The sequence below is a fragment of the Bos javanicus genome, chromosome 4 (assembly GCF_032452875.1).
Source record: "Bos javanicus breed banteng chromosome 4, ARS-OSU_banteng_1.0, whole genome shotgun sequence".
Classification (NCBI taxonomy): Eukaryota; Metazoa; Chordata; class Mammalia; order Artiodactyla; family Bovidae; genus Bos; species Bos javanicus.
The window spans coordinates 11,357,246-11,373,483 of record NC_083871.1 but is presented as its reverse complement, the minus strand read 5'-3'; the positions used below and the strand labels follow the sequence as shown (position 1 = coordinate 11,373,483).

The 16,238-nt window shown below is 41.3% G+C and overlaps 1 protein-coding gene across 2 annotated transcripts in view; it reads left to right on the top strand.

The window, feature by feature from the left end:
- CALCR (calcitonin receptor) overlaps positions 1–10,146 on the top strand; it is a 111,379-nt gene extending 101,233 nt beyond the window's left edge. For both annotated transcript variants that reach the window (XM_061413454.1, XM_061413455.1), the window contains 3 exons: positions 610–825; positions 1,924–1,965; positions 7,906–10,146. In XM_061413454.1, the coding sequence (XP_061269438.1) occupies positions 610–825; positions 1,924–1,965; positions 7,906–8,301 (654 nt within the window). In that variant the 3' untranslated portion in view covers positions 8,302–10,146. The remainder of the gene's footprint in view (positions 1–609; positions 826–1,923; positions 1,966–7,905) is intronic.
- The last annotated feature ends 6,092 nt before the right edge of the window (positions 10,147–16,238 follow it).

Sequence of the window (16,238 nt, the reverse complement as noted above, 5' to 3'; positions counted from 1 at the left end):
TGGTACATACATTTGTCTAAACTTCCCAATTGTAAACTTAGAATCTCTATTGAATGTACATTATGCCTCTGTGAAATGATTTCCTTTAAACAGTGTTACTAGAAAACAAGAAGTAGTTTGGGTTAGCCTTCTCCACTGCATAAGCTTTACAGGTAAATTTCTCAGACCCCCATTTTACTTTTAGTTAACTAGTCCTAGCTAAGGGGGAAATCTTAATGAAAAGATAAGAAGGTGATATCTAAAAATATCATTTTTTACTTCCCTTTGGAAAAACGATAAAAACCTAAATAAAGAATAAAACATCTTCCTTAGATTTGAACCTAATATAGTTACATATTCAGGATATTATTTTCTCACTTAGAAAAAAAAGGGAGGGATGTTAATTCATGCTCAAAAAGAGTATTTGGCCCCCCTGATGCTCCATGTTGTCATAACAAGGAGCAGATGGTCTCAGTTCTCAGGCAGTCTCTTGTGTTCCATCCAGTGTGGGTGCCAGCCCTCCTCCCCACCCCACCACACACACTGGGTAGCTAAGAACTGGGCCCAAGGGGGTGTCCTTCAGGGACGTTCACCGGGAGAATTTGCTCAGAACATCGTCAATCTTTGCAGTTGAACTTCTTCTTCCTGCTGAACATCATCCGGGTGCTTGTGAAGAAAATAAAGGAATCGCAGGAGGACTCGTACATATACCTGAAGGCGGTGAGGGCCACCCTGATCCTGGTGCCCCTTCTGGGGGTCCAGTTCGTCATCCTTCCCTGGCGACCTTCCCACCCCGTGCTTGGGAAGATCTACGACTTCGTGATGCACTCTCTGATTCACTTCCAGGTGAGGGGTGATGTGCTCTCTGATTCACTTCCGGGTGAGGGGGGAACCATGGATGCAGCCACTCTCTCAGCTACTTGGAGCAGGGGCCACAGTTGTCTGGGGCTCCTCTGTGATGAGAATGAGCCTTTCGAACACGCATTACCTGGAAGGGAGGTGGCCCTCTCTGTCTTCCTCACTGCCTGCTTCCCCACGTTTTGAATCTTAAAACTGGGCAAGGAAACAGGAAATGGGAGGCCTGAACTTTGAGAATACATCTGGAAATCCCATGGACAGAGGAGCCTGGCGGGCAACCATCCATGGAGTCACACAAGAGTCAGAAGTGACTGAGTGACTAAACAACAACAACTGAAGTATTTGTCCAGAAATTGACCCACTTGCCCAGTGCTGAGGACAGAGTTACTCCCACAGTCGTTGACCTCTCCTTCTCCCCCACATCTGAGGGCCACATTGGGTTTTACTTTTTTGAGGAGAATGTTGAAGACCCATGTAATCCATGCCAGTTGGCTTTCCAAATTGGATCATCATCAACAATTTTGACCATTTCTCTAGACACAAGCTTGGGGACGCAGGAATCTTGAATGGTGACAGGAACTTCAGAGTAGTTCCTAAATCCATGTCCTGTTTGGCGAGGTGGACTTAGCTGTGGGTACAGTACTGCGCTAGTTCACCACAAGGAGACAGGTCAGAGTCAGGCCTATAACCATGCATTGTAATGTGTGCTTGCAAAAGTTCTCTCTACTAAACTCTACAAGAGCCTCGTTTTTAAGTTTTTTGGGTACAAAAATTCTTTTCATATCCCCTATAATCAGCATATTCTGCTATAAGTCTCCATGTTAAGGGAAGCAATATATTAACCAGATTAATGAGAACAGTCCTTGTAGCCAAAAAATAGAATCCTTATGAGAAAAAGTCATTCCTGATGGAATAGTCTTGGAGCTAAGCCCTGGACATGAGTGGTAGTAATTGTTTTTCCATCAAGCTTTGACTTGCTATTGCCGTAGTGAAATATTCCTCTCCAGGTTGTCTATTTGTATTGATTACTAAACAACACAACACACACAAAAATAACTTCAGCTCCATTTTTCCTCCTCTTTTTAGGGATTCTTCGTGGCCATCATCTACTGCTTCTGCAACCACGAGGTAAGCGTGCATTTCACGTAATAGTGTCACCTCTTTATATGAAGCCAGCACTTTACCACCTCCCGAGGGCCTCTGTGCGCTTTGCACTATCTCTCACTTCTACAGTTGACCTTACAGGGTTTCCTGACTAGCCCGATCTTATTTTTTCCACTACTGCAAGTTGAATCTTATCTATGTTCTTGTGTGGTACAATTGCAGATATTATCCAGACAGGTAGATAAATTCACATTTCCTGGCATTGTACTGTAAGCTGGTTGGAACCCTGAGAAGCAACAGTGAAAGCTATTCTGGGTTCCCATAGAACCCAAGTCACATCCCCATTCCCTTGGGAAGGACCAACCCATCACTAGGGCAGAGCCAGTATCTAGCCAGTCTGTCTTGAGTCACTGCCTTCTTTTCCATTTGCCTGATGCCAGCGTCACAACACCTATTCAACTCTTGGAAAATCACCCTGGAGTTAAGACTCAAAAGGGAGTAAGTAATTTGTTACCTGAATATTTAGATCAGGAAAACCTAGAGATCCACATGGCCAGTGTTTTAAAGGGTTTTTTTAGCCAGAGTTCCCTTTCTTCCAATGATATTCTACATGGAAGCCCAATTTGTAAAACATAAGTGGAGCTGCTTAAATTTGTACCAAAGAACTTCCAGGGCTGCAAAGAATGTGATTTGAAAGCTCCCTCGTTTGTCAGGTGAGAAATCAAAACTCCAGAAAGATCACGTGACTTGCACAATGTCACAATCATAGCTTATAACCAGGACTAGAACCCAGATTTCCTGATTCCTAGTTAAATGGACTAAATCTTCCACTGCACAGCATTATATATATGTCTCCTTCCTGAAGCTTCATTAGTATACTTCTTTGAGTTATACACCTCATAACTTTTAATGTTAAAGTATCTGTGATCATTTTAAATCAATCTTTATTAATAACTTTATACCAAAGCATATCACATTTTGTTAAGAGATCTATATATTATTTCCAAGTTGGTAATTAGAACCATTGTCTAACCATTATCAATTGATATTTAATGAATTTTCTAGTCTTTATTGCTTCAGTTAAACAACATTCAGTGAGCACCTATGATATTTTGCAGCTCTGCAACCTCTTGCTCATCTCCAGCCCTCAAATTGCAATACTGTTGCTCCTGTTCTCTGTTTTAATTGATATATTTTATTCCTTCATTCATCCATCAACTCCTTCCTTAATCCAACAAAAATATACTGTACATTCTTTATTGCTAGGGACTATCCTGAAAGCCTGAGATAGAAATGTAAAACATCTTTCTGTTAGCAACAAAGTATCTCTTTAAGAATAGTAAAAACGAATAAATATATAGGACTTAGGTCATCCCATCTTTATATCAGTTCCTGTGAACATATATCCCTGCCTTTTGAATTGGCTCAGGTGGCATACAAAATAAATATTTTCATCTAAAATAATATCAGTATAGGGCTAATATAAAAATCAGGTTCAGGCAGAGTATACTTTGAAAACACTAGAGAACTGCATGCACTTATAAAAATACCTCAATATTGATTGTGTCTTAACCATGATGCAGTCTCTGAAGTGGCAGGCATAGAAAGTGGGCCCAGAGGTGCGCCTGACAGTTGAAAGTCTCTAGTTCAAGTGTATTCTCTCTGCTTTTAGAATTAAAGAAACCATCTCCATTTTAATTAGTATCATGTTACTGGGGGAACGTACAAGTGTGACATTTCTAATAATATAGAAATTATGTAGTGTGCCAAATGCAATATCACAGTCCCATGAATTGTAGGCATCTGGGCCTCAGCTGGGTCTTCTGTGGGCATATTGTCTTACCACACTGAACACGGGCAGGGCACTTGCTCCTGCAGGAAGTGATTTCCAGCTGCATCTGAGATAGGGCTGTGATCAGGCTTTGCCTGACTGAGTTACATTTTAGCAGAAATCTAGGGGACTGATACGTCAGTTCCACAATGAAGATAAAGGTTTTAATTTTTCATTATTATCCATTTGTGGTCAGTGATTCCTGCCATGGAAATGGATCACATAGTCAGTGGAGGAAAGGATTTTTGAGAATTCCAGTGCCGGGTGTCAGGAGGTGACTGTGAGAGCACGCTTATGTAAAAAACATTTCCCACAACTCTTCCCAGACAGTGGACACTGACCATCCAATCATTTCAGTTACTAAGGATCTAAGAGACCTCAAAAAGATGACTACAGCTATGTGCTTAGTTGCATCCGACTCTTTGCGACTCCATGGACTGGGGTCTGCCAAGCTCTTCTGTCCATGGGATTCTCTGGGCAAGAATACGGGCATGGGTAGCCATTTCCTTCTCCAGATTACAGTCATCAAGATGCCCAATTTTTCCTAGCTCTGTACTCACCACTTCCCTTTCCTGTTTGCAAGGGATTCTCCTTATGTCCCTAGTGCTATTTCCAGATCAGTAATGTTATCACTTCATATGCAAAGCTAAATTTTTCTATTTAAAAATTTATTCAATAAAACTTGGTTTTCAAAAATACTGCCTTTCTAGAAAACTCAAGAAAGTCAGCTTCAAGACCCAAAGCTAAGCTATGATTTCTTTGTCCTAGACAAAAAACAATCAGAACTCTTGAGATAAAGCTCATTTTCCATTCAAGAGCACATAATGCAAGTTCTTACAATGAACTTAACAGGAAAACAAAGGCCGAAGACTAAAACATCCAAACAACCACGAAGATTCCAACCTGATTTTCTTTTTCACAAATATAGCAAGAGAGACCTCCAAATGTTACCCACCCTATACAGTTAGTTACAAATAGAACCAGCTATAATCATTATTCCTTCAAGCCATCAGGACTCATATTTTTTTTACAGTTGACAATAAATTTGGCATAATCGGGAAAATGTGATGTGATCTGTTAATTGCTTTTATAACTAGCAATGCATTTATATAATTCAAAACTTTGTGTATTCTACGCTCCCCATGGGCAACTCCTTATATTTCTGATGCTTTTCAGAAGCAACCAAAGTCTCCTCTGTTTTTTCAAAATAGATTCAATGCCCATATTCTTGTGATCAAAGCACTGTTAGGCTCAACCTGAGGTATTGTAGGAGATAATTGCCCTTATTAAACTGAAATTATTGAAGTGTCTTTCACATGCTGCTAAGGGCCTATTCTTACATGTGTGGTTTACAAATGGAAGCAGATTGCCATCTCCACACAAAAGGATAGCTTATAATTCTGGAATACAATTACAGGAGGCAATGAACATTTCTGTCATAATTTTTAAAAATTAAAATAGACTTCAAACCCTTTGGCCTCATGCTGGGTACTTCATTAGTATGCATAGATCCTCCAGTGGAGATTATTTTAAAAAGACAGATGAGGCAAAACAAAGGACTTCCTTTTTTACCCCTGCTGGGCACTGTCCGCCTCAGACAGTGTTAAATATCTGTGTTACGTTTATCTTTAAATACATTTAAATATCTCTAAATATCTGTGTTACGTTTTAGCTATAAAGACAACGTTGGTATTTAGGAGATTTTGAATCCACAGAAACCATCAGTCCCTTTGGGGACAGTGGTTCTCTGAGCTGTATATTTCCTAATTCAGCAGGGCATTTGATAGTTCCTAGATCATAAACTCAGCATTTAAGGACCTATTGTCTAATAGACAGTACAGCCCCCAAATTGGAAAGCAATTGAAATATTTACTAGGTTCTTGAAGAGGTGCTAAAGGAAGAATGCCATGGCCACAGGTATTTAGCTGAAAGTATAACTCAGGAGGGATGTTCTTTCCCAAATGGATTCAGCTATGGTTTCATATCAGCCTTTTTTTATATAATCAGTCTAGTCTCTTCAATTCTGTAACTCTCCATACTGCATAGATTGCAAAGCAAAGCTCACAAACTGACAGGGAAACATGGTAGCTTTTTCAGGAGTGAAGTAGAAGACAAAGTGGGTGATGCAAGAGGAGAGTCTGAACTATTCATTCATCAATACCTTTAATAAGAGCGTTCGTATTTGAAAATACATTGCTAGGGTAATCTTCCCATCAAGGGTATTACCTTTCCTTTTCCCAAAAACATTGAACAACACCCTTTCCCCAGCACAAATCACCATGTGAAGAAAACTTTCATTCGCATTGCTGCTGCTGCTAAGTCGCTTCAGTCGTGTCCGACTCTGTGCGACCCCATAGACGGCACTGAGCAACTTCACTTTCACTTTTCACTTTCATTCTCATTAGCATCCAATATTTTCCAGGCTGTTGAGGACTCTCTGTGGAGACCTAGCTTAGAATATATGGGAAATAACAACATGAGATCAGAAACTATGTCATCAAGAGCTCTTTTTATATCCTTGGCAACACCACCCTCCAAAGATATACATCCACACACATGACAGAAGAGTTTCCTTCAGTCTAGAGACCACCACCCTGCCATAATAAGGGCATCACCGTAGGAATACTACTAGCCTCCTTCTTTGGTGTTATACTACGTCTTAGATGCCACTCGATTCATACTGTAGCCATGTAATCCATCAGGCAGCTAGGTGAGATAGAAGAGTTGTATCGAAGAAAGTAATCTCAGAGGGGTTAACTCTCCTGCCCAAGATTTTCATGGCTAATGTGGGCAGAGCAGGTTTCTTGACCTAAAGTTCAATACTTTTTCATGGCATCAAATGAGACACAGTGAAATGGCCTTGTCAGTGGAAACGGCATTGAAAGGTGATGTGATGTTACTATTACGAGTGTTTGCTTCTGGTAATTCCAAAATGAGCAACCCACTGCAGCTCCCGAGCAGTTCTCCAAATCATACACCATGGCGTGAGAGAGAATACCGAACAGTAAATGTAGATGACCCAGTGCTTTATAACTCACCTCAGGGAGGGACTCAGGTTCTCCAAAACCTGTGTTTCTAAGTCTTATATCAAAACTCAGGCTTTCATATTTGCATGAAATAAAACTTCCATTTCTTCCTCAGATTCAGTCTAGACATTTTTAGCACCCTCACCCTAATGCCACTGGATGTCAATACACTAATTACAATACAGTCATGGATGGTCATTTTCTTGGCGTTAGAAACTCATTCTAGAATGGATGTTGACACCATTCAGAAAACATTTATTGAATAACTGCTCCTTCCCAAACACCATGACATCTAGCGTTACAAAAAACGAATAATACATGGTTTGTTAACCACTAACCAGAGTTTTATTGGGCACACCTCATCTCATGCCATGCTGGATAAAGGAAAATCAACAGTATAAGGCCATTATCATAAAATCCAGAGCTGTGAAATGGCTTCCAGATACTTTTTCATGACCAATAACGTGTAGATTTAGATAAAAGCTTCTGCTGTATCAGAAGTTGTAGCAGATAAAAAGGTTTCAAATTCTGCCTTCTTAATATGATGAGCGTGCCATCTTGAATATGAAACCAAATCAAATTTCATTCATGGTGTAAAAGCTCTAATGAAGAAACTTTCGCTCAAAAGAGCAAATAATCTTGCCAGGGGCAGCTGAGGCAAATTACTCAGTCCTCCGGTCTGCAGATTATTCCTCCAAGATGGGTATTTCATAGCCAGAGCCTTTCCCACACAGCCCTTTTAGATGAGAAGTAAAAATTCAGCCACCCCAAACCTCTGATGGGGGCTTCCCTAGCGGCTCAACGGGTAAAGAATCTACCTGCAATGTGGGGGAGACCTGGATTCCATCCCTGGGTGGGGAAAATGCCCTGGAGAAGGGAATGGCTACCCACTCCAGTATTCTTGCCTGGAGAACCCCATGGACAGAGGAGCCTGGCGGGCTACAGTTCACGGAGTCCCAAAGAGTTGGACACGACTGAGCAACTATCACACACACACATATACACACACACACACACACACACACACAGCCTCTGATGAGCACCGAGAATTGTGCTCAGGGCATTCCTGACAGTAATATGAACAGAAGGTTCTCTTTCGTCTTCCAGGTCCAGGCTGCCCTGAAGCGTCAGTGGAACCAGTACCAAGCTCGGCGCTGGAATGGCCGCCGCCGGGCCCACCGTGCGGCCAACGCTGCCGCCGCCACTGCCGCCGCCGCCGCCGCCCTGGCTGAGACTCCACCGATCTACATCTGCCACCAGGAGCCGCAGAACGAGCCCGCCGACAACCTGGGCGAGGAGGCTGCCGAGGTCATCCCCATGGAGGGAGGGGAGGTCATCTCCATGAAGGGTGCTGAGGTCATCGCCGTGGAGGGTGCTGCTGAGGTCATCGCCGTGGAGGGTGCTGCTGAGGTCATCGCCGTGGAGGGTGCTGCTGAGGTCATCGCCGTGGAGGGTGCTGAGGTCGTCGCTATGGAGATCATTGAGCAAGAGTCATCCGCTTGAAATGTGACGCCAACAGCCTTGTGGTCCCTGAGCCCTCATTTCCTGGGAGCAAGACCAACCCTGCATCTCAAGTGATCTCCATCCTCCCAGGAGCACACATCTCATTTGTGAGAAGTATCAAGTGCATTTGTCCATAGTGAATCTGAAGACAGTTTTACTTGGTACTCTTGCTTCCGGGAGACAGTGGAGGAATGGAGTCTCCCTCTACAACACCTGTGAACTCTGCAACACTTGTGAATTCCTGTGAATACCATCTTTCATCCAGGACTGAGATATACAAATGTCAGAGTAAAGTAAGCAAAGTATCCGAGTAAAACATGAGTGGACCTAGTTCAGATCCAGGGTGCTCCTTGTTAATCTTGAGCCATTTCTACCTTCAAAAAATTCAAGTCACCATCAATGGTTTTCTTTTTAACTCAAAACTTTTAAATTAGGATACTTTGGTATTTGGCTATGGTTCTGATTTTTTTATTTCTTTTTTTAATTTCAATCAATTCTGATGTTATTCAGATTTTTACCATCCACAGACACACCCACAATGTAAACCGCACAAATTACAACTTGACCTCCTCAAAACAACGTGGCTTTCTAGTGTAGAGATGACTAAGTTTGTGGGGGAAAAAGACCTGCATTTGGCAGGAAGATATAAGGCTTTGAATGAAAAAAAAAAAAAAAGTCAGTTTTATATGTGTTCATTACTTTACTAATACTGTGTGCTCAGCTTGGTCTTGGGCAGGTCCTGACTTCTGTAAGAAGGAATTGGCTTTCATGTTGAATGTGCTTTGGTTACTAACATTTATAAATTGGGAGGTCACAAAGAACCCATCACTAAATTTTTCACAAAACTGCCAAAAACTCAAATTCCTAGTGGAAGAGAATACTCTCTCTAAAGAGAGTTTTCCACTTTCCTAAACTCCAGGATTTATAAAGCAAATCACTCGAGGTTTCTAAAGCAGATTACCTCTTGCCCTTGGGTGCTATCTAGCAGTAAAAGATAAATTTGTTTAAGACTGGTAATTAAAAGACCCCATATAACTCCATTAACTGCTTTCCACCCAGCTTCTAAGCTTAACAAGATCTCAGCCTTTTCCAGAAAGATTCAGTAGGGCTAATTAGAAATCAGTTTGTAGTTGACCTCTTGTTTGATGCTATTAGTGAAACAGGAGGGGGAAAAAACAATTAACCACTACAAGTTTAACTGTATACCAACTCATTTAAAATAAGAGTTTCTCATTAAAATCCAATGTTATATTCCCATACCTCTCTTTACTTTCATATAAAATCTTCAAAACTCCCTGAGTAAACCAGTATCATTACCGGCACCTGAGATTAATTTGTGAGTTTGCAACAGTACTCAGTTACCTTTATGTAATTTGTATTCTAAATGAAGAGATACATCAAAGCCCTCCACATCTCAAGTCTCAAGTATGTGCTCTTATGCCACTGCCTTTCAGAGATGATATAGTTTTAGAGATGATATAGTTTTGGAAAGACAAAAGAGAAATATATTCTTTCAGAGAAAATGTATTTTGGATACTAAAGTAGTTTATGTCTCCTTTACTTGAATGTAAGGGAGGATTTGAAAAGAGGGTATTTTTCCAATCACAGTGTTTATGTAATAGTGTTCCTATTTTTGTTTACAAACATGGAAAACAGTATTTCTGGCAGCTCTAGTACAAACGTGATAACATTTTGCTGAAATATTCTAAATGCTATTGTGCTAATATAGTAGTGGCTGAATAAGATCAAACAGCTTACTATAGAATTGTGCACAGTGCCAAAATGACGTGAAATGCTTGCCCTGTATCCATGTATGAATTAATAAAGAGTAATGATAAAGCAAAAGTTGTATGTGTGTTTCAGTTGTGTCTGACTCTCTTTGTGACCCTATGACCTCTGGCTTGCCAGGCTCCTCGGTCCATGGAGTTGTATGTGTGCATATTTTCTACAGAAATATATCCATCTTTTCATTCATTCATCTCATCTCCTAAGCTCATTCCGTATTATCTGGGATGCTAACATCTCATCTTGCTTGTATTACAGGAGATGGCAAGATAATCCAAAAATATAAATTAGAAAACCATATGCAAAAATACCCTCAGAGGTTAAAGCGTCTGCCTGCAATGCAGGAGACCTGGGTTCAATTCCTGGGTCAGGATGATCCCCTGGAGAAGGAAATGGCATCCCACTCCAGTATTCTTGCCTGGAGAATCCCATGGACAGAGGAGCCTGGTGGGCTGCAGTCCATAGGGTCGCAGAGTCGGACACGACTGCGCGACTTCACTTTCACTTTCATGCAAAAATACCAAGGTTATTGTCTTTGTCAGTGTAGCCATCTTCAATCTTCACTTTGACTATAACCTCCAAAGCACGGTTCTCATACCTTTGTTAATGCAAAACCACCCAGGACTATCAGCCTATTTTGTATACGTTTGGGAAGCACAGCTAAGAAATCTAGAACAAGAAAGTATCACATTCTTTTATCATTGCTGTTTTGTTTTTTTTCATTATTGTGGGACCAGACTTGAACTGTCCAACATCACATCAGATCGTTAGAATTGATGTAGTCATTGATTTTTAAGATAGTTTTGGAGATTAAGGCTGGATAAAAGGCAACAAATTAAGTATCATTAGAATGTATAACAGCCACTATTAGAAAGATTTTCAGATCTGGAAAGCATGAAATGGAAAAAAATGAGGATTAAATGAGAACCATGATGAACTAATACAGGCAAACAGAAGCAATTTGTAGGTTCTTCATGCAATGTAATTGCACTGAGAATTGCTAGCCTCTGGAGATCCAAGGAAATTTTTCATAAAGGATACATCAAGACTACATTTTCCCCTTTGTGTTCTACTGGGGAATACAAATAAATATCATTACCCTTGTGATGTTGAACAAAAATAATTTACCATCATACTGTAAAATCTGACTCTCCGATGGGGTAACTTGAATTCAAATGGTCAGCTGCCTGCCAGCTTTGGCCCAAAATCGACCTTTGGATGTATGTTGATACCATGGCTTCTGGAGGAAGGAGAGATGTTGGAAAGAAGTGATAGAAACACTCATCACAGAGCTCCAACCCTTCTCATTCATTCCTTCATTCATTATCATTGATTGAACAGATGTTTCACACACCTTTCATCCAGCTATACAACAAATATTTGCCAATAGTAGCCATTATGAAACAATTTCTTTGTGTCAAACCTGCCAAGGGAACCCATACCCTTAAACCATGCACGTGTGTGTGCTCAGTCGTGTCTGACTCTTTGCAGCTCCGTGGACTATAGCCCTCTGTCCATGGGATCCTCCAAGCAATAATGCTGTAGTGGGTTGCCATTTCCTCCTTCAGGGGATCTTCCTGACCCTTGCGTCTCTGGGCATTGGCAGTCAGATTCTTTAGCACTGCCTGGGAAGCCCACACCCTTAAACCATAACTTGGGGTGGAAGAACACACACATGGGGTGGAAAACCAAAGCAATATAGGGTTGGAGGTGGTAGCTGAGTGTGACCTTTTCTCCACCTGAGCCCTGAGTGGGACAGCTAAGTTATAAGAAATATTCTTAGAACAAGATCTCTTCCTAAAGGCTTAGCAAGGACTCATTTTCTTGATAATAAGGTCTAAAATAGTAGTTCTTTCATTGGCTAGGTTACAGTTCAACACCTTACCATTGTAATTAACACAGAGTTTAAGATTATTCATGAAGAGGACGGATCAGAAGACATATTTAGGAAAGCATACTTAGATAAGCTCAGAAAGAAACAATCATTTGTCATTTTGAGAGAGGAAATAAGATGCCTCCCTCCTAACTTAAGCTTAGGAAAACTGATTTTACTGAATCAATCCATAGACAACTTGTATGGGGTGGGGAGGGAGGTTGGGGAATTAGCTGGAAACATAAAGAAAAAGGATGATAATATATGCACATGCAGACACAGGAAGACACAGAGAAGCCACATTTGAAAATTTAAAACTAACCATATTTTTAATTTTTGTTCTTCTGGACATAAAATTAATATGTTTAAGATCTGTGAAAAGCATTGAAGGAGAGAAAACAGCCATTGAAACTACAAACTAACTTAGGTCAGGAAGACTTTCCTAATATACCTTCCTCCAAAACCTCTGAAAGATTTCAGAGATTTTTCCATTAATTTAAGCATTGATCAGCCAGTCTCTTAGGTCACTGATCAGTGTCCAGTCTCCATTTCCAGACATCCAATGCCTTCTACCTAAGTCTCTCAGAAATCCTTCCACGGACATTCAAACTGTGCTGCTCTTTGCCAACTAACCAGCCATCATGACCAACCACTGCACGTCACCACAGCCTCCTTTACTGCAGAGACTTAATATCACATTTTAATTTGGAGAAATCGCCTCCAAACAAAACCTCAGAGTATCACTGGTGAAGTGCTAAGTAGACATTCAATAAAAACCAACTGAGGGATCTTCAATAAGAAAAACAATTCAGAATAGATCAGGATATCTGTTTTCACCCAATCATGCCAGACTCATTCATCAGAGCTAGGACACTAGTCTCATGCCAAAACACACAGCCAGCTGTGAGCCCTCCAGATCTCTGCCCAGTAGGGTAGCTGGTGAGCTCTCAGGGCAGTTAGCACTTCTCCACTGCATGCCACCTTATAGTTTCTGTATGCTGTCATTCCAAAATGCATACTGTGAGGCTTAATATGGAGTTCAGTCACAGAGAATTTAGGAAGAACATCCATCAAGTAGACATAATCTGAGAAGGAAGAAAAGAACACCAATCATTGAAACACTGAAGTCAATATAAACCTATGGACATTAGCTTACCTCCCCTTTAGAACAACCAAACGTGTTTTTAATCCCCATTTTAGTGATGAGAAAACTAAATGGAAGTCAAGTGGGAATAACGTGCCCACCACCGTCACAAAGTAAGTGGCTGAGCTAGGGTCTGAATCAAGAGTACCCAGTGCCTTGAGCAGCCCCATGTAAATGGGGTTAGGTTTTACAAACTCACTCACAAGAGCAGGCAAGCTCCTCTCTTCCTTCCCCACCACAAAACAGGGACTGAGGAAATAAAAACTGAAAGTCCTTTTGAGACTTCCCTGGTGGTCCAGTGGTTAAGAATTTGCCTTCCAGTGCAAGAGACATAGGTTCAGTCCCTGATCAGGGAACTAAGATCCCAAATGTCACAGAGCAACTAAGCCTATGTGCCACAACTAAGACCCTAAGCAGACATAAATAAGTAAATAAAAAATTTTAAACTTTGAACATTACAGCCAAGCATCATATCTGGTGCTTCCCAAGAGAAACTGATGGGGAAACACTGCAAAGCTGTATTTATTGAAATACAGAAACTATTGGGATTATTTGGAGGCAAATCTCAGATTTCTATATTTATTAAACCTAAATCAATTCCTGATGTTAAAAAAAAAAAAAACTGCCCAACGCCACTGCTTTTTAAATTTCCACCTTGGAAAGACTGGCACAAGCTCTTGTTTGGGACTTCTGGCTTCCTACTAAGAATGTTGCCACATTTTGTAGCTTCCCCTTTCCCAGTGGAGATGCAAACAAGACTGACCAGATGGGTTTAGATCCTGGCCCAGAGCACCAGGGTGGGGACCCAAGGAGCATTTGTACCTGGAATAGTGGGTGCAGTGAGGCCTGGGTGAGCTGCTGAGACAGGAGGATCGACTCCAAGTTGTAGAAGTTGATTTCAAAGGGGCTCAGGAATAAGGAGGGTCAAAGGCAGCATCAGAGCCCAAGTCAAACGTATTCAGTTCGTACTTGGTTACTGCTTCCAGCTCAAGAAAATGAGTCAAAGCTGAGGAGACTGGCCAAACAGGGATCACCTGCCTGGGAGCAGAGATGAGAGACTTCACACTGCAGCTTAGCATCACTAAGCCGGGGCCAAGTGAAACGGTTTGCAGGGGTGGGAGTATGGTTCCACTTAAAGAGATAGAGGTGACACTTTGAATTTTTAAAAAAATGATGTCTGAAAATCAGGGATAATTTTCTACTGCAAAATGTTAACTAAAACCTGTCCTTCATGGTAGATGTTCTCTACCCAGAGTAGGACAGCTGTCAGTTCCTTCTCCCCATCCACAACCAAGGAAGCCAGTATTTTTTCCCCCAAGAGGTTCGGTTGCAATCTTCAACAACTTATTCGTCATAAATCTCAACAGGCTACAGCCACCATTAACTCTGTTAGGAGAAAATTTCCTCTGACATGTTGCCATGTGACTTGTAAAGCCTAGTTGGTCATTCTCAAAGAATGGGCATTGGGACTTCCCTCGTGGTCCAGTGAGTAAGACTTCATCTTCCGAGGCAGGGGGTGCAGGTTCCATCCCTGGTTGGGGAGCTAAGTTCCCACATGACTTAAGGCCAAAAAACCAAAACATAAAACAGAAGCAATGTTGCAACAACTTCAATAAAGACTTTAAAAATGGTCCACATTAAAAAAATAAATAAATAAAAAAGGTGGGGCATTATTTAGAATGGCCCAAAGGGGAAATTAAGGCCAGTGAGATGAATCTTTAGGCTCATAATTCTGCAAAGTGGCAATGAAAGGGTCTATACCCAATACCTGGACAAAACAAACTCTAGAAGGAGACCAGAAAATGAAAATAGAGAAGGGGGAATACTTGAAGAAATATTGTTTAAACCCTCCAGGATTAAAGAAAAAGACCCAAAATAGGAAAAACTCAGAGATTGCCAAATAAATTCCACAAACTAAAAATCTTACTAATACACGAAGTTGGGTCAAGATCAACATAAGACAGCAGACTAAAACTTTCTCTTTTAGGGAAAGAAATAGAGACTTGGATAGCTAAGAAAGCAATATGTTCAGTCGCTTCAGTTATGTCCCGCTCTTTGTGACCCTATGAACTCCTCTGTTCATGGGATTCTCCAGTCAAGAATACTGGAGTGGGTTGCCATTTCCTCCTCCAGAGGATCTTCCTGACCCAGGAATCACACCCAGTTCTCCTGTGTCTCTTGCATGTCAGGCAGATTCTTTACCGCTGAGCTGCTAGGAAGCCCTAAGAAAGCAATATAGGTAAATAAACATGAGTATGGGTCATAAAATACGTGAAATATCTTAATATAAGATTAATTATAATTAAATGGCCATGATCACTTAGTCAAAAACAGATCGTCTCATACTGGGAGCAACTCACATACAGGCTTTATTACTGTCCAAGTAATAGTGGACCATATAATATAGACCTCCGTATAATAATAGTGGTCTAAATAAAAGTGGACTTGGTACTGTTCCTCACTCATATTCAACAGCTTTGGGTGAGGTAAAGGCCAGCTGATCGAGATTTCCTAGTTTAAAATTAGAGACCTGGAAAGAATGTTTATGATGATCCAATGTCCAGTACCTAGCACAGTGCCTGGCATCCTACAAATATCAAACATTCAGTGAACATTTGTTGAATTGAATGTACACCAAGATAACTAGTCAGGGGCAGAACCAAGATCTTCTATCAGACAGTGGCCCTTTTGTTACTTCTTTACTCTGGGGTTCAGTTCAGTTCAGTTCAGCCACTCAGTTATCTCCGACTTTTTGCAACCCCTAGGACTACAGCATGCCAGGCCTCCCTGTCCATCATCAACTCCCAGAGTTTACTCAAACTCAGGTCCATTGAGTTGGTGATGCCAACCAACCATCTCATCCTCTGTCGTCCCCTTCTCCTCCTGCCGTCAATCTTTCCCAGCATCAGGGTCTTTTCAAATGAGTCAGCTCTTTGCATCAGGTGGCCAAAGGATTGGCGTTTCAGCTTCAACATCAGTCCTTCCAACGAACACTCAGGACTGATCTCCTTTAGGATGGACTGGTTGGGTCTCCTTGCAGTCCAAGGGACTCTCAAGAGTCTTCTCCAACACCAGTTTAAAAGCATCGATTCTTCGGCTCTCAGCTTTCTTTATAGTCCAACTCTCACATCCATG